Genomic DNA, 22,798 nt, shown 5'->3' on the forward strand with positions numbered 1-22,798 from the left:
AAGAAAATTCTGCCATTATGTTTTTAAAACCATAATATTTTAACAAAATCAAAATTATATCATACCAGGTTTTAGCTGTAATGTTTCTTATCAATCATTGATGAAGACTCAAGAATGGACACCAACCTGTTTGATCCTCAGTGTCTTCATTACTCATTCTGCATATGATGAAGTTGACCTTCACTTGTCGAATAATAGGAATTATTTCTCTTTTAATTCATAAAGGGCTTTACTGAAGGAAGATAAAAAAATATTGATCCTGTGTGGTTTGATGAAACAGACCTGTCAAAACGAATGAATACATTTTTCACAGGAACACCTTAAAGAACACCTATGGTCTGATTCACGATTTTACATGTCCTTTGGTGTGTAAGTGTGTGTAAGTACATGTTAACGATATGCAAAAGGTACAAACTCAAAGTAAACGATGACACAAAATCGTGGATCAGACCATTGGTGCTCTTTAAATAAATTTTCGATAAGAAGTATGACCTGCCATGTAAAACATAATTTAACATTTATACAGTGAAGTGAAGGATGTTAAGTATTTGACACATCAGCATTTTTATAGAATTTATCACCTGACCTAAATCCCATAGAAAATCTATGGAGAGAACTAAAGATCAAAGTTCATAAAAGAGGCCCAATGAACCTTCAAGATTTAAATATCATTTGTGTGGAAGAATGGGCCAGAATCACTCCTGAGCTATGCAGACGACTGGTCTCTCCATACAAGATTACGTCTAGAAGCTGTAATCACCAACAAAGGCTTTTCTACAAAGTATTTTATAAAGAGTGCTCAATATTTATATCCTGTGTCATTTCACTTTATTTATTATGACTCATCTTGTATACTTAAATGTTCCGATTTCTTTGTATGAATTCAATATTTGGCTTGATGGCTACATCTGGTGGAAATGTTGTGTCAATAGCCCACCTAGAAATCCCCTTATTGATAAAAAATGCTGATGTGTCAAATACTTATTTTACCCACTGTATATTTCATAAAAGTTAAAGAGGGTAGCTTGTAGCCGTTTCATTAAGCAAATAATCTGCATACATTTTTCTTCTTTTTGCATAGGATTGGAAATACATAGTTTAACTGAAATCCTTTGTGTAGGCTGTTTGTGATTCTAGATGCGTAGAATGTATAGAAATTATGTCTTTAGTGACTTTTTGCCACCCCAATAAAATCACTGGGCCACCTGCTAAACATAATATTTACAAATGATAATTAATCTACTAAAAACAAGATATACCTTAATATAAATAAATGTTAATTTATGGTTAATTTTAATCTGTCGATTTAATCGCTTGCCCTTTTCCTAACCTTTGACTAAATTCACTCAATTGCATACAAAACAAGAGACAGGGAGCCCTTTTATAGGGGGCATTTCACAAGATGCCAAATAAAACGCTGATGTGCCCAGAGTACATTTTAGCTCAAAATATCATATAATTTATTATAGCATGTCAAAATTGACGCTTTGTATGTGTAAGCAAAGATGTGTTGATTTGGGTGTGTCCTTTTAGTGCCCTCTGCATTAAATGGCAGTGTTGGATAGTGCAGATTAAAGGGTGGTATTATCCCCTTCTGACATCACAAGGGGAGCCAAATTTCAATTATCTATTTTTTTTTACATGCTGGTTTACCAAAACAAGTTACTGGGTTGATCTTTTTCACTTTTTCTAGGTTGACAGAAGCACTGAGGGCCCAATTACAGCACTTAAACAAGCTAAAATGCAGATTTTCATGGCATGTCCCAGAGGTTACAAATTCTAATCTCTATCCCCCGCCAATAAAAAGTTTAAATATGCAGTATGGGACTACTTTGGGTATCTGAAAATGGCACTGGACTCTTTGTCTCCCATTTATGCTGTTACCAGTTTGGTTTATTCTTGTCTAATCTAAAGAGTAGAGAAAATAATCTATTCCTTTTTTTGTACAAACGGGAGATGTCCAACTTTATTTGATCTTTTCTTTTAAATGTAGAATATACACTTCGAACTGTTTTCATTTAAGGGTCATTACAGTTAATGTTTATATTCATAATGATGAATGTTTAATAACATATAGCGTGAAAACGTGATATGTTCTGAGACTGTTTTTATACCGTGAAAATCTCATACCGTTACCCTTACATCTCATCACATTAACCTCCCTACAATGTACATATCTATGCAATGTACTAACCTGTTTTAGAGAAAATCCTTCTGATATGCCGACATAGTTCTCTTGACCCCTTTCTCAATTTCATGTACCCATGTTTATACGTGTCGATATCAGTAAATACAATAGCTTGTTCTTGTACGGTACCTTCCCTTTTAAATTCAGCTTCCCTGTGAAGCCTTAACTCGAGCTGTGTTGTGTTCGCTAGCTTCTTCTTTAAAGTTTTATGACGGTTGGCAAACCGGTTTAAAGGTGCATTTACCGCCATCTATTGTATAGGAGTATGAAGCGCTGGTATGGAAGTATGACTGATACGAAAGAGACTGTGACCATATCACATAACATTAAAGGCGGAGTCCATGATGTTTGAAAGCCAATGTTGATATTTGAAATCACCTAAACAAACACGCCCCTACCCCAATAGAATCTGGACCTTCTGTTGATAGACCCGCCCCACACATACGCAATCCGGCATTTTATTTGATTTGATTGGCTATAAGTGTGTTTTGGTAGACGGCCCGTCTAATTTTCCAAAGCGTTTTTCAAACATCGTGGACTCCGCCTTTAAACATAACTTTTTTGTATACTGTTACATTTTAATTTTAGAGATTTTAAGTGTAAAAATTTACCGTTTTGTAATTATCACCAAATAATCCCTCAAATTATGAACTCTCCCCACATTAAAAATATTGCCACATTTTATGAAATAATCTTTAGGTTTATAGTCAACAGACCTTTGTTCATTCATCAGTAAATATCATATATGGACAAAAAAACTGCACACTATAATGACTGTTAAGTTTCTACATGAGAACAAAATATATCATTTCTAATACATAAATACCAATAATCATATTAAAACTGCTCAGTGTAACCAAAACTGTGTTGTGCCTTAGAAAAACATATTTATGCACTTTGCCAAAACAATATGGACTCACAGAGGAATAACACTGGTTGCTATAATAAATAAAACGTTTTCATTTATAGGATTATGACAAAATAGGATTTTAGGAGCAAAACATGCTAATATTCTAGCTGAGTTAAAGAAGAATCTTGAATCTATGAATTAACCTAGAGCCAGGTATCACACAGTTAATCAATCATGCAATTAAGTCATAATGTATGCAGTGTAATAGAGTGCCACAGGGATGACGTATTTATGTAGGCTAACCCGAAAGTCAGCGGGATACAGGTTCCCTCACTAAAAAGCCAATTCGTTTTTACCATAGACTTTAGGATTAAGCCCAGGTGTGATTTTATCTCACCCGCTGAATGACAGGTGAAGCACAGGTTTGGGTTACTCAACTTAGATTTTTGTGGGAGCATATCAGTGAACACCCCTGACTACTTGATGAGTTTCACGTCTTTGTAAGAAAGTTTAATGTATTTTAGGAAGGATTGTTTCAGTGCACCTACACCCATTGTAGAGGAGGGAGGTGAAACAACAAACACCCAAAAATTCTCGGGCCAGCATCATATGTCCTAATTTCAGAACTGTTCTATTTCATCATAAACAATCTGAAAACAGGGCTTTAAATACCCAACTTGTCCTTTAACCCTGCTTTCTGGAATACATTCGTTTTTTCTCAAAAGTGTATCTGAGGCCTACATGAGCAAGTCTGTGGTGTCCGTCCCCAGTGACAGCTTTTGTACCTTTTTCTGAGTGTACTATCTGCATCAACCTAAAACTTTAACTATACATAACTTTTTAAGCATTGCGTCAGCTGTTTTCTCCAATACTGAAGCCTATTGGTTTATGTCTGTGAAAAATCACCAACCAACTGCATTAAACCCTTCCATTTCAGGCAGAGCCCTTGAGTCAAACGCCATTCAGTACCCTTTTTATCCTTCAGCTTGATCAGCTTCTGTCCACTACACTATGGCAGTCCTGCAAGTCTTTCAGGCCAAACTCGTCTTTGGCGTCATTCAGAGTATTATGCAGTACAACAGACCTGCCTCTGCAAGCCACCAAGATCGCCACCCATGCAGTGGGCTGTGCCATGGTCAGCCTTGTGGTGTTAGAGCGATACGTATGGCTCAACTTCACCAAGATTAAGGACGGGATCACGTGGCTCTTCTTGTTTCTCCTGTCTCACCGACTGGCCTGTTCGCTCAGCTGTTAAAGGTTTCACACAGTGCTACACCAAGGCACAGAAGTTGTCACAAGCCATGATCCCCATCCTGCAAAAGAGGACTAGCTCCTCTCCATGAAAGTCAGCCACCCCAAACCGCCACTGCATCAATAGCGCTCCAAAAATGTGCAGGAGTTGAGCAGAACATTTTCTGAAAAATAAGACCAGTGTTATAAATTTACTCCAAAGTATGTGGGTAGGAGATTTCTAATTCAGGCATGCCCAATTCTGCAAAAATGCTAACTATACTGCAAAGCAATGGGCTTTGAAACCTCTGAGTTGCCGCTACCGGGTTTACATGGGCCACATGAGTGCCTAGTCTCCTGCTCAAATGCACTTTAAGTCCATCATGGCTCAGCGTGATAGTATACTTTCCCATTCCGTCAGCTACTGATGCAATGCTAAAGTGAACCGTATTGAAAGGGAACGATAGGTTACTCATGTAACCCCTGTTTCCTGAGATAACTGGGATGAGCATTGCATAGCTGCCATAACAAAAGTTCTTACTTCGAACTTGAGTCTAAATAAGGTAATGAATGGCGTTAGACAGAGAGAGAGCGAGGGCTACCCAAAATGGCTGGCTCAAATGCTATTGGTCTGTGATTTTCACAAGACGTGAACCAACAGGCCCCAGTATCAAAGAAAACAGGAGCCCTTCCACAGCGTCAGCCACTGACACAATGCTCGTTCCAAATATTTCAGGGAACCAGTGTTAACTATTGCGATATGCATGGATGCACCTAATGTCTGGCAACTAACAAATCAACCGATCAACAAATCACCAAAGACACCATCCTTCATTTTACATAATTTATTAAAGATAAACCAAATGTAAAGGAGCAATAGCTTCATGGAGGCCCTAAGCCAAAATAATAAACAAAACATCAATTACAAAAATAAATGAAGTAAATAGCCTAACAATAAAGAAATTTACAAATGAACTACCCTAACTCCCTAACCAAACAGACAAAGAAATAAGATCAAGATAAACAAATAAGTGGCAGGCCAGCCTTACACTCCGTAATAAATAACAAGCAGTTTGAAATGTTTACAGTTTACGGGAATAATTTATCACATGAGGTTAAAGCAACACTATGTAGATTTTTTACCTTTAAATAATGTCTCTAAAATTATTTCAGTGATAGTACAATTTGTCCAGTTAAAAGTTGTTCTGTTGCTGCAACCTGAGCAGCCTCCTAGCTGCTACAAGCACACTCTGAAAGTGGCGGTGGAGGGTAGGAAACACAGCCCCGCCCCTCCCCATGCCTCCAGAAGAGTGTCTGATACCAGGCACTGTTGCGCTTTTCAAACACATGGGGGAGCTGTAAGTCATTTTTACATGGAAACTACATTGTGTTGCTTTAAACTGTGTACTAGTGAGTCTATTACTTAGATTAACGGCATGGCTAAGCACACTTAAACATTCAGGAAAAACACAAAATATTGGTGATTGACGCCAGCAATCGCCAAAATGAGCCCAGCCAGTGCAGCTGATGCCGACTTTTAAAAATCCACCCACCTCCTGACCGCCATTGACGAGTTGTGTGTCAATTAAGACAAAACGCTTCCCTGCTGAATTTTTACGATAATCTATAATTCCGCTATTATCCACTAGGTGGCGCTCTTACCCAATTTATAAAAAAACTGAAGCATCAACTAATTCAACAGTGTAGAAAACTCAGTGTTTGTTTTGATAATCGTTCTGAATCCGATGTCTAACTAAAGTCCTTTTTCTCAAAAAAATGCTGACTGGCAACTTTTTGAAAAAAAAAAAGGCTGGCAGGGAATAAGTTAAAGTGTCTGGGAATTAGCTTTTTTGCTATTTTCAGCCCAAACATTTTGCCTCCCTGAAAAAATTTGGTGCATACCTAAAAGCAATATGCAAATCTGCAATATTTTAAGATGTGGAGGGATTCTCTCTGGTGTTAAAGGAATATTCTACTCCTTTTCAACACTAAAACATGTTACCACCTTAACCAAGAATTGCTAACACATCCCTCCATCATCCGTGCGCGCGCACGCAAGCACCGGAGCACGCTGCGACGCCTCGACAGCATTTAGCTTAGCCCCATTCATTCAATGGTCCCATTCAGAGACAAAGTCAGAAGCGACCAAACACATCAACGTTCTTCCCATTCAAGACGAGTAGTTATACGAGCAAGTTTGGTGGTAAAAAAAACTAAAACGTGGCGCTTTTCTGGGCGGATTTAGGGGAGGAACTGTGTTTTGTGGCGTGGTAGCACTTTTGGGAGTACTTAGACTCGGCGCAGTAACACCCTCCCTCTCCCATTATGAGAGGGAGAAGGGGAGCGGACTTTTCAGGCGAGTCGAAGTACTCCCAGGGGTGCTATTGCGCCATACAGTGTGGTTCCTCTTTTGAATCCGCTTGGAAAAGCGCTACGTTTTATTTTGTACCACCAAACTTGCTCGTATAACTACTCGTCTTAAATAGGAAAAACGTTGATGTGTTTGGTCACTTCTAACTTTATCTCCGAATGGGACCATCGAATGAATGGGGCTAAGCTAAATGCTATCGAAGCGTCGCAGCGCGCTCCAGCGCCCACGCGCACGCACACAGACGACAGAGGGATGCATCAACAACTCCCAGTTAAGGCAATAACATACCCCAATATTGAAAATGAGTAGACTACTCCCCTAATTCTCATGTGGATTTTTAGTTTAGTCTTTTCACACTGAAGACATGGGTATAAGCGCTCTCTAGTGTGAATTGTCATGTGGTTATAAAGATAAATTTTTTGAATGAAACTCTTTTCACACGGATGTGTATGGATTCTCTGCAGTATGAATTCTCATGTGGGCCTTTAGATTACTTGTATTTATGAAACTCTTTCCACACTGAAGACATGGGTACGGACGCTCTCCAGTGTGAATTCTCATGTGGAGTTGTAAGCTATGTTTGTATAAGAAACTCTTTCCACACTGAGGACATGTGTATGGACGCTCTCCGGTGTGAATTCTCATGTGGGCCTTTAGATTATATTTGTTTATGAAACTCTTTCCACACTGAAGACATGAGTATGGACGTTCTCCATTGTGAATTCTCATGTGTAGTTGTAAGCCATGTTTGAGTCTGAAACTCTTTCCACACTGAGGACATGTGTCTGGCTTCTCTCTATTATGAATTCTCATGTGGACCGTAAGATTACTTTTTTGTGTAAAACTCTTTCCACACTGAAGGCATGGGTATGGATTCTCTCCGGTGTGAATTCTCATGTGGACCGTAAGATTACTTTTTTGTGTAAAACTCTTTCCACACTGAAGACATGGGTATAGGTTCTCTCTAGTATGAATTCTCATGTGGACCGTTAGATGATTTTTTTGCATGAAACTCTTGCCGCACTGAAGGCATGAGTATGGACGCTCTCCGGTGTGAATTCTTATGTGACTTCTAAGGTGACATCTCTTTTTGAAACTTGTCTCACACTGAGGGCAGATGTAAAGCTTTTCTTCAATGTGGATTTTTCTGTGCTTTGTAAGGTGTCCTTTGCGGTCAAACTCCTCTCCGCGGTAATGGCAAGTAAAAGATTTGCTGGCTTTTGTTCTTTGTTTCCTTTTTGGAAAAGTGTTTTTCATCTGCAAACAACCAGATTTAGCTGCCATTATGGAACCGTATGATGATCCTGATGGTGATGAATCTTCCGGATTTATTAGATCTAAAAATAAAAAAAACAAGTATGTAGTCTTGATTTCACAGACAGGCTCACAAATATCAAATAAAGCCTCTAAACCCAATGATGAGATTATAGAGCTTCAAAGTTTGATTGCACATTGATTTCCATCTTTGAAATGGCAATCATGCCTTTCTAAAGTTTTTCCATGACCTGATTACGTGGACGACGTGTTTATTTTAATAATGGCCCCCCATTATCTGCATATACCCACACACTGTTGCCAAGGAGACCTGATTTCTTAAAGAGCCAGTAAGATGACAATTTTAAGCATTCTATCACTGTTTATAAGTCCCAGACAACAGATTTAAATGCATGCAAGGTCAAAAAACAATTTAATTTTCTTAAAATATACATTTAAAATCACTCCATTTCCCAGAGATCCCCAAGGGATTCGTGTGAAGTCATTCAACAACTCAGTCTGCCTAAACCCCACCTTTCAGTAGCCTACTCTGCTCTGATTGGTCAACTGACAGAGTCTCCGCACAGACCACAGATCAGTGGAACAGCCCAACAATAGTGCAACATGTTTTGACCTAGTGCTAACATGTTTTACTGAGAAGACATTATCTACATCAATACACACATAATTCATCAATAATCCAAGCAATAACAACGACGATAGAAACTAACATTTAACACTCATTTAAGCATTTAGGTAAACTAACCGGGTCATAGAAAAACTGTAAGTGAGCATGCGCTAGCCGTTTGCTAACGTGAATTTCTGACAGTAAATTAAAGAGCTTAAACAACAACATCATTCATCATTAATCCAAGGAATAAAACAGACGATAGAAACTAACAATTTTACACTCATTTAAGCATTTATGTAAACTTACCGGGTCATAGCAAAATCGTAAGTGCAGCATAAGCCGCTTGCTATCGTGACTCTGACAGTATATAGAGTAGGGATGGGTATTGTTTGGGTTTTTTCCGATACAGGTGCCAAATCGATACTTTTAAAACGGTTCCAGTGCCTAAAGCGATACTTTGCAAAAAGAGTCATAAAAAGATGGTAGATGAAAGTACAGCATAAAACACAATGAAAATTCTTCTCTGTTTGTCATCATTTGTTTATTAATGATTTGCCTAAAGCACCATCATCTTTTAAGACCTGCATTCATGATTTCTTCTTTATGAGATTTTTGATTTGTGAATTAAAACTTCTCAACCCTCCACTTTGATCTGTTCAATGATTGGTTAAAGCCTAGGCGGCTGCCGCTCACAAAAAGATAAAGGGCGAGTTCTGATCGAAAGTTATCCTTCCTGTGTCCTATTCCCTTCGAAGATCATGGGCCTATACCATGAAGGAAGCTGAACAAACACGGGGTTACAGGATTGGTTTTGAGTTGACAAAACCAAACCGATGCAATCAGGCTTAAGTGGTCCCATGAAGCGGCTTATCAACTTTCTCTGTCAACTCAGGCTTTGATCTTTAGGCTATGATTACTCCACCCGCGCGTGCACATAAAAGAGTGACGTCGGCACCGAACAATCAATCGGAATAGGAAATAGAGAGATCACGTACGAGCAGTGTATTTTTTAGCGGAGGAGCATGAGCTAAAATTATGAAGATTATAAAAATGTATTTCAAGAGTGAAATAATACTGCCTCTTCTCTTTTTAATATAACATGTACTTCATTGGATAATTTATTTAGGTACCCAAAGTGAAACATGCATTTTTAAGTTAATTTACATTGTTAAATTTGTTAATAATCTTACAGGGAATTTTATAAAAGCCCTCTTTTAAAGACATGGTCAGGAAATGTCCGTGGAACACTATGAAGCTGTTAATGTAGGCTTTTACAGTGCGAGGACCACCTTGCGCATGGTTCGACAAACCGTGTTTTCCCCACCGACCGCATACAAGTTGCAAAAAAGCGCAACGCAATACACAACATTTACGGTGCAGTAAGGGCACGGATTTAACGTGATACATTTCTTATGTGAGGCAAGAAGTTTGCAAAGATAAGAGATTCCTTCCGTGGAAAATCTATTTCATACAAATGACTTGGCAAGGGAAAACTAAAAACTCTCTCTATTAAGTGTTCTTCTAACAATTTGCGCAGAGACCCCTGAGACTTCTTTCTGCTTCGGATGTTTAAGATTAAAACCCTCACCCTCCTTTTCTTTTTTTCTTCTTCTTTTTTTAAATGGGGTATCAACACGGAAATAGTGATTGCCGAATATGCCTTAATGTTTGTATTTTAATATGTTCAATAAAAATACAAATAAATAAAATTTGCACGGAGTTACGTCACCTATATATTTCTTAGCTAGCAGCTGATTGGTCAAACTGCAGTCTCAGATCTCGAATCCAGAACATAACCTGCTCCGGGGCAGGTTTAGCCGTGCAGCGTAAGATACTATGGCGACAAACACCAATTAAAGCCGCGCTACTTTCATGGTACCTAAAACCCAAGGTTGGCGCAAACTAATCTTAAACTTACCTTGCTATCCACTTAAACTGGCTTCATGGTATAGGCCCCAGATCTCTTGAACTCTAGATAAAGTTGCTCAATTGTGTCTCATAGTGTGGCTAATTAAACACACTTGGCAAAAGACAATAAAATACAGCGTCTTTTTCTCTTTATTTGGATCGACTGTTCATGCAACATCCTCTTCGTTAAGTGCCCTTCAATGTCGCAAAACGGCATTTGGAATTCACCCCAAATATTTTCTTATCGGCTTGTGAAACCATTCATGTTTTGACGCTTTCTGCTTGTCTCCGATGAACTTGACACCCGTGACTGCCGCGGCCCATCTCAGGCCAATATCAGCCGAAGTAATAATAACATTAGTGAGGTAATACGTTTTAGCAAATTCTCTGAAGAAATGTTACCATATTAGCAGAATAAGCTGCTGTCAGATCAATTGCGGCATTCACGGCCTCCTCTGAGGATCTCATTTTCCAAATTGTTCTTTTAAGTCAGAATATAAAAACAACCTGGACCTTCTTCATATGTGCAGATGAGGATTTTTTCACATTTTAAACTTATTAAACACAGCGCATATTTTAAATGAAAATATATTTGGCAAAGAAGTTCAAAAGTTGGCTACATTTCATCTTTAACATTAGATTATTTAATATTTCCATTTATTTATAAAATACATCTTTTAAACGTTTGTTCATTATTACTCTTAACGGATTAACGGTGTTTAAACTTGACGCACACGCGCAGCCTGTGTCTCCATGCTTATTAAATTCTCCCGCCTGTCTCCGCAAGTCCACATCGCAAGACTTCACGCCTGCATCTCCCAAAACGGATGATGCGTTAAAACTTCACACACACACGCCCAACAACAACAAGCGCGGCTTCTTATTTAAAACCAAGTAAAATACCATTTAACTGGGTTGCTAATGTCACTTGAATGAAATGACATGACATTGAACGCATTTGGATTTTATATTCATTTTAAAATTCCCAAATATAGCTATTTAATATTTTGATAGTTATGAAGTTGAGTATTAGTCCTTTGTTTACAAAAAACAAACATGCATACAAATCTTTCCAGTAAAACTCAAATGAAAAACGTATGTTTATTATACACTTTAATTTACCATTACTATTTGCTGCTATTACTTGACTATTAACAGAATTGAAGCCCTGCTATAATAACTGTCATGCAAATATGAAAGTAAACTTTTATTTGGTTAACTGTGTGTATATATGTGTGTTTTTAAACAATTCATATAATTGCATAGCGTTTTTTTAATTCTTAGCGGAGTTTACCGGAAGTTACGTGCGGATCGCGACAGCCACTTGTTTATGTTGTTACTGCTGAAACCGTCTATAAACAGCTTAAGTGTTCTTTTCAACAACAAAATTTTACCATAACAATGATATATTGAGTACACTTGTAAAACAAATGGTAATTAATACCAAAACATGATTACTATATTTACAACAATTAAACCATGGTTAATTGTCTTAATGGTTAACACAGTAAACGTAAACATTTGTAAACGCGTGGATTTGGTAGCATGGATCGGTCGATTCAACCGCTTGCCCTTTTCCCAATTCATTGACTAAACCAAAACAGAGCTTTTTAATTTGTCTTTTCAAAAGTAAATCAGACAGCGTTATATTTAGAGTAAAACATCCCTTCACATTAAAATCAATACAGTGATGTACACAACCTGTTTTACAGAAGATCCTGATATGCAGTTGTTCTCTTGACCACTTTCTGCATGTCCAGTCTCCAGTCAAAGCTTCTTCTTCTTGTAGTGTTTAATGGCGGTTGACAAGGCAACTTATTGTGTATTACCGCCACCAACTGACCTGGAGTGTTACAAAGAAATTAACCCTTTGTGCGTTGTTCAAATTTACTACCCTTTTGTGTTGTTCGTGGTTGAAAACATCCACTAAATTAAACAGCTGTTAGTACTGGGGCCTATACCATGAAGCCGGTTTAAGTGGATAGCCAGGTAAATTTAAGATTAGTTTGCGCCAACCGTGGGTTTTAGGTACCATGAAAGTAGCGCGGCTTTAATCGGTGTTCGTCGCCATGGTATCTTACGCTGCACGGCTAACCTGCCCCGGGGCAGGTTATGTTCTGGATTCGAGATCTGAGACTGCAGTTTGACCAATCAGCTGCGAGCAAAGAAATATATAGCTGACGTAACTACAGCGTCTCCGCGCAAATTTTATTTATTTGTATTTTTTTATTGAACATATTCAAATATAAACATTAAGGCATATTTAACAATCACTATTTTCCGTGTTGATACTGCATTTAAAGAAAAAAAAGAGGAAAAAAACTAAGTAAAAAAGGAGGGCGAGGTCTTAAACATCCAAAGCAGAAATAAGTCTAAGGAGAGTTTTTAGTTTTCCCTTGCCCAGTTATTTGTATGAAATATCTAGATTTTCCACGGAAGGAATCTCTTATCTTTGCAAACTTCTAGCCTCACATAAGAAATGTATTACGTTGAATCCGTGCCCTAACTGTACCTTAAATGATGTGTATTGCGTTGCGCTTTTTTGCAAGTGGTACATACTTGTATGCGGTCGATGGGGAAAACACGGTTTGCATGCGCAAGGTGGTCCTCGGCTCGCACTGTAAAAAAGCCTACATTAACAGCTTCATAGTGTTCCCCGGACATTTCCCACCCATGTCTTTAAAAGAGGGCTATTAGTATTATAAAATTCTCTGTAAGATTATTAACAAATTTAACAATGTACAAAAAAAATGTTTACAAAAGCATGTTTCACTTTGGGTACCTAAATATATTATACAATGAAGTACATGTTAATGTACATGTTATATTAAAAAGAGCAGAGGCAGTATTATTTCGCTCTTGAAATTAATCTTCATACTTTTGTATAATTAGCTCATGGTCCTCCGCTAAAAAAATACACTGCTCGTACGTGCTCCCTCTATTTCTATTCCGATTGGTTGTTCGGTGCCGACGTCACTCTTTTACGTGCACGCGCGGGTGGAGTAATCATAGCCTATAGCGCAAAGCCTGAGTTGACAGAGAAAGTTGATAAGCCGCTTCATGGGACCAATAAAGCCTGATTGCATCGGTTTGGTTTTGTCAACTCAAAACCAATCCTGTAACCCCGAGTTTGTTCAGCTACCTTCATGGTATAGGCCCCAGATCGAAACTACCGAGTGTTTACAAAATTCCATGATTTTAACACTTTGATTGCCAAGTTTATAAGTTATTTCACTGATTTTGGGAAAACACACAGAATAACTGATTTTCTATATAAAAAGTGATAATGGACTAGAATTTAAAACCTTTTTTCACAGTCTTGGGCATGTCAAAGTTTAGTAAAAACATTAGCTTTGATGCATTTTTTGTTTTTGAGCAGCATCAGATTTTATTTTTTCTCTCCCTCATTTACTGTTTTTGGCCCATTGACTTCCATTATATGACATTATACAATCATGCACTTTGAATTGTTAGTTGTTTTTCCTTTTGCAAAGAGGTAAAATTTGTAATTTTTTACTATTAATCACCATGTTGTTTTATTTATTTTTATTTAATTTATTTATCAAGGACAATGCACACACAAACATTAAAGATGCTCTGCACCAGATTTAGCTACTAGCTAATTCCACCTGTTTGGTCCTTTGGTGGGCATTTGCAAAAATAAAGCTTTATTTCTGGTTTGTACATTGAGTTATATGGAGTGTAACAGCATGTGTGTGCGTGTGTGTGCGCGTGTCTTTAAAACACACACCCATGTCTTTACTATATCTACATGTAGCACTCTGTCTTTCTGTTTTGACGTACAGTAAGCAGCAGGAAAACTTTCTAAATAATTTGATCTTAAAAAGCAGATACATTAGATTCTTTGTATGGCACATTTAATAATTTATAAAATAATTAATAGATATGAATAAACTTCAAATGTATTTTATTTTGTTTGCATGTTACATTATTAAATTTAATTGTTCATCACAATCAGGAACAGACTTTGAACCAGTATAACGAGAAACGTTTATGAAAAACTTTATTGCATGCAATTAATTTTAGTCACATACATAATATCAGTGATAAGCAACCAATTGAAAATTTACTGTAGTATATAAAAATAAAAATCGTATTTAAGGAAATTCAAAGAAAAAAAGTCAAAGAAACAGTTTTCTTAAAGCCATGCACAATTTAGGCAATCTCTGCAAAACGGCACAAAACCGTACAGTACTGAGGCAGTACTGAAGCCTATTAGTTTACATCTGAAAATCACAGAACAATGGCGTTTAACCCTTTCATTTCAGGCAGAGCTATTAGTCTGGGTCGATGCCTTTCAGTACCCTTTTCATCCGTGCTGCCCTGCTGTCATGCGGTGTTTCACCCATTTGCAACTTCATCCGTCGACGCTTGTCACCAAACTTCATATCTGGTGCTTCATTTCCGGCATGTCCGGTGGATTCTAGATGTGATGATAAACATCAGCTACTCACTCTAAATCGCTCGCAGACCCCGGCAGTTCAAGTGCATGTTTCACTTTTTAGTCTCTGATGATCACATTAATATCCTCAGAACTGCCTTGTTACAATAAGACGCTATAGAAATGGTCCAAGCGATCCAGAGCGAGTAAGGATTTTGCAGTCAATACTTCCTTGTCCCAAAGATCTTAGACTCATGTATATTGGAACCCTTTGGGTCTACACGAACCGTTATGCCCCATTTAGTAAGTCAGAACAGCTGGTCGTAAGCCTTGCGGACCACACGTTTGGTATGCCGTTCTCTAAACAGAGGCTATTCAGATGGATTGTGGATTCCATCCATCTGGAATCTGCCAAATCAGCAAATTTCCACACTGAAGACTTGGGTATAAATGTTCTCAGGTGTGAATTCTCATGTGGATCGTCAAATTACTTTTTTTTGTGAAATTCTTTCCACACTGAAGACATGGGAATGGTCATTTTCAAGTGTGAATTGTCATGTGGTTGTCAAGACTTTTTTTGTGTTTAAAACTCTTTTCACACTGAAGACATGTGTAAGGTCGCTCGCCTGTGTGTAATCTCATGTGGACCGTTAGATTAGCTTTGCTTGTGAAACTCTTTTCACACTGAAGACATGGGTACGGACGCTCTCCTGTGTGAATTCTCATGTGGTAATCAAGACTATAATTGTATATGAAACTCTTTCCACACTGAAGACATGGGTACGGACGCTCTCCGGTGTGAATTCTCATGTGGAGTTTTAGATTACTTGGATCTGAGAAACTCTTTCCACAATGAGAACATGGTTGCGAGCGCTCTCCAGTGTGAATTCTCATGTGGTTTTTAAGACTATGTTTATGCATAAAACCGTTCCCACACTGAAGACATGGGTATGGACGCTCTCCAGTGTGAATTCTCATGTGGAGTTTAAGACTTTGTTTTTGTCTAAAACTCTTTCCACACTGAGAACATGGTTGTGAGCGCTCTCCGGTGTGAATTCTCATGTGGCTTTTAAAACTACATTTCTGTGTAAAACTCTTTTCACACTGAAGGCATGTGTATGGACGTTCTCCAGTGTGAATTCTTATGTGACCTTTAAGTGCTTCTCTGCTTTTGAAACTTTTCTCACACTGAGGGCAGGTGAAAATCTTTTCTTCAGTGTGGGTTATCATGTGCTTCATAAGGTATTTTTTCCTTTTAAACCCCTTTCCACAATGAAGACAAGTAACATTTTTGCTGGCTTTTGTTCTTTGCTTTCTTTTTCGAAACGTGTTTTTGATCTGCAAACAACCAGAATTATCTGCCATTATGGAATCATATGAAGATCCTGATGCTTCTTCCAGTTTCATTACATCTAAAATAAAACAAAAAAGTATTTAGTCTAGACTTCACGGACAGGCTCACAAATATCAAATAAAGTCTCCAAATCCAATGATAAGATTATAGACCATAATAATACTAGTACATACACATATTGGTCTGATAATATATAAATATTGAAAATATAAAAAAGTCTTGTTAAAATAAATTCAAATATATTCAAAAATATTGTGGTTTTTATGACAATAAATAAATAAATAAATATAAATATAAATTATATATATATATATATATATATATATATATATATATATATATATATATATATATAAAATTCATTATATTTATTCAATAATAACAAAATAAAAACGGTATTCCGTATGAACTGGTAAACCGCCCAGCACTACATTCAGGACAAAAAATTCAATCTTTGAAAACACATATCTTTAAAAATTATTCAATGTTGTTAAATAACAATGGTGTATTATTCAAGTTTAAGCATTTCAAATTCAAAATGTTTTGTCAGAATTCTAGCTCCATAGATAATCATAACAAAATCTTAATAATATCATAGCGTGTTTCAACAGTAATGCTTTCCATCAATCATTAATGAAGACTCAAGAATGGACACCAACCTGTTTGATCCTCAGTGTCTTCATTACCCATTTTGCATATGATGAAGTGGACCTTGTCGAATAACAGAAATTATTTCTCTAATTCATAAATGGTTTACGGAAGATGAAAAAAATCTTGATCCCTGGGTTTGATGAAACAGACCTGTCAAAACGAATGAATATTTTTTCATATATATTTTTCTTAAATCAAGTTAATAAAAATATTGAGTTTTCTTATGTTTGCAACATGCTTGATCTTAATTTGTGCTATAATAATAACGAACAATTTTGGGTGACTGCATATCAGTGGGCCTTTTTACACCAAGAGAACTATGATACACTCGGCGCAATGCAATGCTAGATTTTTTTGCTTATTTCAGCCCGACATAGTTATTAATTTCACGTCCATCACCACGCCACATTGTTTAAATAGCAAATGCATTTGTGCACCCATGGGCATGCTTGCTCTAAAAACGAGGTGTGTTCAGGCACATTGCTGTTTTGAGGCAACTGAAGTAGACTACGCCATTGACCAACTAAACCCAGGACTAAAATCTATGGTGCAAAAACGCCTAAAAATGACACTAATAATACCTGCTGTGTCATGACCGCCATTGGTCAGTGCACTGCACTGGCGTTACCCTATAAAGCTTTAGAGGAACCGAAAGGTGAAGAAGCCCCCATAGCATCAGCTTCTGACACAATGTTGAATTAATGAAATAAAAATGAACCAGTATTTGTGCACCTGTATGCTAAATGTAAAAAATGAATGCAATACAGAAGGAAATGCATATTAATAAAGAACTTATCAATAATATATCAATATAATAAGGTTTATAATGTTTCATAGATTTGTTTGTTGAAAAACTAGCATGTGTGAGTAAAATAGCACCTTAAATGAAGTCTTAAATCACTTTCGTCAAGCTCATAAAATGCAATCTGCATTAACAATGTGACAGCAAAGTCATGTACATATCTTGACTGAGCAGTTTTCATTAAAATGCTAGTTTTTGGCTGGTACAAACTGCCATTTATATAGATCAGTGGATGTCCTTCAACAATGCGATATGACATGGCAGCCATGATATGCAACCTTCCTAGGACGCATCCTCGTATTTGAGAAACACCCGATTTCAGACTCCTCCATATGATTTCTCGAATCGTTCTCGCAGTACTTTGATGTCACAGTTGAGCCCACCTAAAAAACTCGAGGCAGCCATGAAGTCAGCAAAGAACTTGCGCATGTCTGCACATTGTCCAATTATTGGTTTCATCAGATGCACACATGTTCTGGCAGTTTTCATGGAAAATAACAAATGTTTTGATCTTCTAAAAACGAGGAGAAACGGCGATCACAGATCACTGCTATGTGAAGTGAGATTTGGCAATCGATCTGTAGTTAAGATTCTATACATTATATAAGACACGTTTTACAGTAACGTTAGCTCGATGTAGTTTTTAAAGGTGCCCTTCCTCTGGCGTTTTTATTGTTTTAGACTGTTGTCTGAGGTCTACTCATGATGTTTGCATGATTTTTACATCCAAAAACATCAAAAGCAATAAGTAATAGGCTATTTTGTACCCTGGTTTTGAGGCTGGTTAGAGAAGTGATCCGTTTTAATGGGCGGGCTGCATTGACGACTTGGAAGTAAACACCCACTGCTATTATTGGATAACCGTTTTTCGTTCAAACTAAATTTCAATTTAATCTCATGACATGTGTAATCAGTTTAATGTCAAGTGAGTGTCTTAAGACACAGTGTCTTTCTTACACACGCATATTTTAACATAAACCCTTTTGACAAACCCTTATCGTAAACCCACGCACAAAAACACACACACACACACACACACACACACACACACTCTCACACGTGTCTTTTATCGTAAACCCTTTCGATGCGCGTGTAGCAGCGCATGCACACACACGCGCGCGCGTCTTTTACACAAACCCTTTCGACACACGTGTAACGAACGCACAAACAAACACATGTCTTTTATCACATTCGATGTGTGTGCATCATGAATTCGCGTGAATCGCGTCCCTAAAGAGAACTCATAGTGACACAAAGTACTAAAGTTGTTTACTCGCACACACGCGTGCGTGTCTTTTATCATCAACCCTTTCAACGTGTGTGCAGCATGAATTCGCGTCCCTCCGAAGAGAAAACACCGGCCACTACAGTGACACATAGTACTAAAGTGCTTTACTCACATAAGCTGCGCCATTCTGTCCGGATCCGCTTTTTAATCGCAGTCTCTCTTCAAATCCAGCGTTATTCTGAACATCCAAATATGTAGCAACTGTTATGATTCCCTCGTTTAATAGGAATGATGTCTCTCGACGAAAAACAATGGCCCGATTACGGTACGGTTGACGTTTAGCCATCCTTGCTGTAACTTGTTATTAAAACTAACTGAACTACGCGTAATATGTGGGCGCGGGCTCAAGTTGAAAAGCTCATGAATATTAATGACCTCGATCAGTTCCACGTCACACTGATAAGCTTTTTTAACTGACCTGATTTCTCCGCTTATTTCTTTTCAGTGGCTAGAGTTGACAGAGGAGGCGGAAGTTAATTTTCACATTCACGACACAACACAAACACACATGGACCTAACACATATCAAAAAATACAAGTAAAAACGGTTTTATGTGGAAGGGCCTCTTTAAAGGTCACGTTCTTTCTGATCCCATTTTTGAAACCCTAGTTAGTGTGTAATGTTGCTATAATAGCATAAATAATACCTGTTAAATGATAAGGCTTAAAGTTCACTGCCAGGCGATATATTTTCTTTTACAGAATTTGCTTTCAAAGCCTACAGCGAACGGCCGGTTTGGACTACAGTCCTCTACTCTGCTTTAATGACATCAGTAGAACATTTTTTTTTGACTAAACTCCACCCACAGGAGTCCACGTCAGTCGCCAGCTAAGCTAACGGCAAGCTAAGCTGCTGTCGAATCACAACACACTAAACAAACTACTACACAATCAGAACTCGATACATATTTCTGAAGGAGGGACTTCACAGAATAAGGAAGACATCAGCCCGTTTTGAGGACAATGAAAACAGCGCTATACAGATAAGTAAATTGTGTTAAAAATACCACATTTTTCTACACATGAAACATTAACACATGTTATATTGCTCGATGTAAACACTATCAAAGCTTCAAAAACACAGAAAGAACGGGACCTTTATTTAATTTAGCTATGATATTAAAGGCGCTGTATATAGTTTACAGCGGCCTCTAGCGGTGATGGTTTAGATTGCAACCAATAAGTTTACAAGCGCGTGCTCGAACTCATGAGCGACGGCCAAACTGAGATGTAACACACCGGAGAAAGCATCACACAACATGCTGGAAACTCAGGTAAACTCCCACTGCAACGTTTAATTGACTGCATTTAGCCTGTGTAATGTGGTGTTACGTAATGTATATTTACGGTAAGATAACGAAAACGGTTAGTGAACTACACTGAACAATTTCAGTATAACAGTAAATACACTGTGCTATTATTAGTCCTTTAGGGTTGTTGCTTGCCACACTGTGTGATCAATATCGTAGTTAAGTCCATGTCACACTGTATAATTTCAGTTTCCATCAATGTCAGACTGTACAAGTTTAAAGACTTTTAAAAAGCGGACGCACGCAAACAAACGCGTCCGCAGTTTTACGTCATCGATCGACGACGGCTGGGCGAACAGACGCTAAAGTGAAGGCTAGCAAACCGAAACAACGTCTAAAAAAACTAAAGCACACTCGAAATATATTTGACATGCTTTGTAGTAATGTAAGCTTAACGTAGACTAACTGTGTTCCGTACACAACGATGTTTCGTACAGACGACCTTTAACTGCCAATAACTCAATAAATAATTTGGGATCACACACAAAATTTATATCTGTGTCATCCTCATTTCCCCACCTTTCATCCACGATCAGGAAAGAGAACCTCGTGCAAACTGTTTCAGTGATTATTTAGAAAGTCTGCAGGGTGCGCCTCTTGTGTTTGAAAACGGCCGGTGGGCAGGCTTACGCTAAAAAACCTGCAGCTTCGGGGGGAGACAAGTTGGGCAGCAAAAATGTGGATTTTGGTTTAATATATGCTTCACACTGTATTTACGTCTTTATAAAATGAATGATATTCATCACAAACTGTTAAATATATTACCTTTTGTTGAAAAAAATATTTGAAATTGGAACATTTAATGGTTAAAGTCGGTAGCGTCCGATGACTGTATAAAGCCAGTCGGATAGCACGTCTGTCATCACGATCTTGTATGCAGTGATTATGTTTAACTTAACTTTCATTATGCTTTAACAAATTAAAGAACATCACAATCAAGTCAAATAAAACATTATTTTATATTTAATGTCCATTTTCGCAGTTGAAATCAAGTTTTGCGCTCTGTACGGAACATCATTGTTAGCATGTACGGAACATCGTTTTCCCTCATCATCTTTCGTACACAGGCGGAGGAGGTACTTTTCCTTAATTTTCTCAAAAACTATTGGTCCTAAAGACATCAATCAAAGTTTGACTCATACAATAGGCCTTCCCCCAGAGAATGCGCACACAAACATGCTTATTTTGAGCAAGTTGCTTCGAGGAGTAGCCGAAAGCTATCGAAAAAGCACGAAAGTGTACGGAACACAGTTAGTCTACGTTACCTGTCCATAAGGATGAAAGCCAACTCCGGATCCGTTTTTAAATCCAAAACAAAGCGGAGGTTTCTCCATAATTCAAATGCCCTGCCAATGTTAATCCGTGTTTTGTCCGTTGTTGATCCGATTTACGTTTGGCCTTACGAGCTTCATCAGATAACTTTTCTTCACAATATGTGGAGTTTGTGTTGGAGTCTGTGTTGTGATGGGAGCAGGTCGTTTCAGTCTATTATCAGACAGTGTCGTCGCTGTTGAGCGCAAAGTCAGTAGACGAGGCGAGAGGCTCGGGAACGCGCATGCGGGTGACGTCACTGGTTTCGCGCCAAATCCGGCCCGGTACTTTCACATAAAAATAATAATATTTTTTTTCAGAGGTAATAGCAAAACCCGCAAAGTGGATCGTTTTAATGTGATCTTACAACCCATTCGCACACAGGCAATTGAAAATGGATTAGTTTAAGTAGAAACGTTACTTACAGCACATTTAATTAAGGTTGTTTATTCAGATTTTCGATTATCAGAAATAAACTACTCTAAAATGACTCTGTTGTAATTTATTCTTGCGGAGTTTACCGGAAATAACGTTGGTTCCACGAAAGCCGTTTGTTTATGTTGTTTTTGCTGAAAGCGTCTATAGCAGCCAGGAAAATTTTTCTCATAGCGTAAGTAATACAAGGTCTGTCGTGTGAACTGGCTTAAATGCAAGGCAAGGCAAAGCAAGGCAAGGCTTAAATGCGTGTGTCTTACGGTAAATGCGTGAGACTTAAGAACCCTAAAGTGTATCTTTAGACAACAAAATTTTACAATAACAATGATATATCGAAACAGTATGTAAAACAAATGGTAATTAATACCAAAACTTGATTACTGCAACTTACTATGATAAAACCATGCTTTGTATTAATGGTTAACACGTAAACGTTTGTAAACAAGTGTCTGTAAGGGAGCTTTTTGTGTCTTTCCAAAAGTAAATCGGACAGCGTTATATTCAGAGTAAAACATCCCATCCCATTAAAATCAATACAGTAATGCACACCTGTTTTACAGACGATCCTGATGTGCAGCGGTTCTTTTGACCACTTTTTGCATGTCCACTCTCTACAATAGCATCCAGCTGCAACCCCGCAGACTCGCCTCCTGCTAGACACCAGTGGATAGACAGCCTACGTCATTTCCGTTTCGCCGCTAATTTCCGTTTTCACCGGTGGATGGACAGCAATTTTACTTCCTATTTTCACCTCTGGATTTACATATATTTATTTTATATTTTCACCTCTGGATTGACATATTTTATATTTTCA

At 37.8% G+C, this 22,798-nt stretch overlaps 4 protein-coding genes across 10 annotated transcripts in view; all 4 read right to left on the reverse strand.

Annotated features, from left to right (window-relative positions):
* Positions 1–2,331, reverse strand: part of LOC129447296 (uncharacterized) — a 40,180-nt gene extending 37,849 nt beyond the window's left edge. Inside the window, exon 1 of the mRNA XM_073874069.1 lies at positions 2,195–2,331. The gene's annotated coding sequence lies outside the window, so the exon portion shown is untranslated. The remainder of the gene's footprint in view (positions 1–2,194) is intronic.
* Positions 1–22,798, reverse strand: part of LOC129447289 (uncharacterized) — an 85,360-nt gene that overhangs the window by 51,391 nt on the left and 11,171 nt on the right. For 2 of the 6 annotated variants that reach the window (XM_073874060.1, XM_073874063.1), the window contains exons 1-2: positions 2,195–2,334; positions 127–282 (exon numbers count right to left, since the gene is read on the reverse strand). In XM_073874060.1, coding sequence (XP_073730161.1) covers positions 127–157 — 31 coding nt within the window. In that variant the 5' untranslated portion in view covers positions 158–282; positions 2,195–2,334. Of the gene's footprint in view, positions 1–126; positions 283–2,194; positions 2,335–22,798 lie in introns of those variants that run through there. The other 4 variants (XM_073874061.1, XM_073874065.1, XM_073874059.1 and 1 more) reach the window with 2 other exon arrangements.
* On the reverse strand, positions 6,672–22,630 carry LOC129447293 (uncharacterized). 2 transcript variants are annotated; one of them, XM_073874066.1, is made up of 2 exons: positions 22,534–22,630; positions 6,672–7,976 (listed from the first exon to the last, which is right to left on the reverse strand). In XM_073874066.1, exon 2 carries the CDS (start codon positions 7,921–7,923, stop codon positions 7,075–7,077), a length of 849 nt encoding a protein of 282 aa, XP_073730167.1. In that variant the 5' UTR covers positions 7,924–7,976; positions 22,534–22,630; the 3' UTR covers positions 6,672–7,074. The 2 variants fall into 2 exon arrangements, with proteins under 2 accessions (XP_073730167.1, XP_055064937.2); XM_055208962.2 differs by lacking the exon at positions 22,534–22,630 and adding an exon at positions 12,134–12,316.
* LOC129447291 (uncharacterized) lies at positions 15,280–22,666 on the reverse strand. The gene is made up of 3 exons (XM_055208959.2): positions 22,534–22,666; positions 16,848–16,989; positions 15,280–16,246 (listed from the first exon to the last, which is right to left on the reverse strand). Exons 2-3 carry the CDS (start codon positions 16,876–16,878, stop codon positions 15,375–15,377), a joined length of 903 nt encoding a protein of 300 aa, XP_055064934.2. The 5' UTR covers positions 16,879–16,989; positions 22,534–22,666; the 3' UTR covers positions 15,280–15,374.

The sequence above is a fragment of the Misgurnus anguillicaudatus genome, chromosome 12 (assembly GCF_027580225.2).
Source record: "Misgurnus anguillicaudatus chromosome 12, ASM2758022v2, whole genome shotgun sequence".
NCBI lineage: Eukaryota > Metazoa > Chordata > Actinopteri > Cypriniformes > Cobitidae > Misgurnus > Misgurnus anguillicaudatus.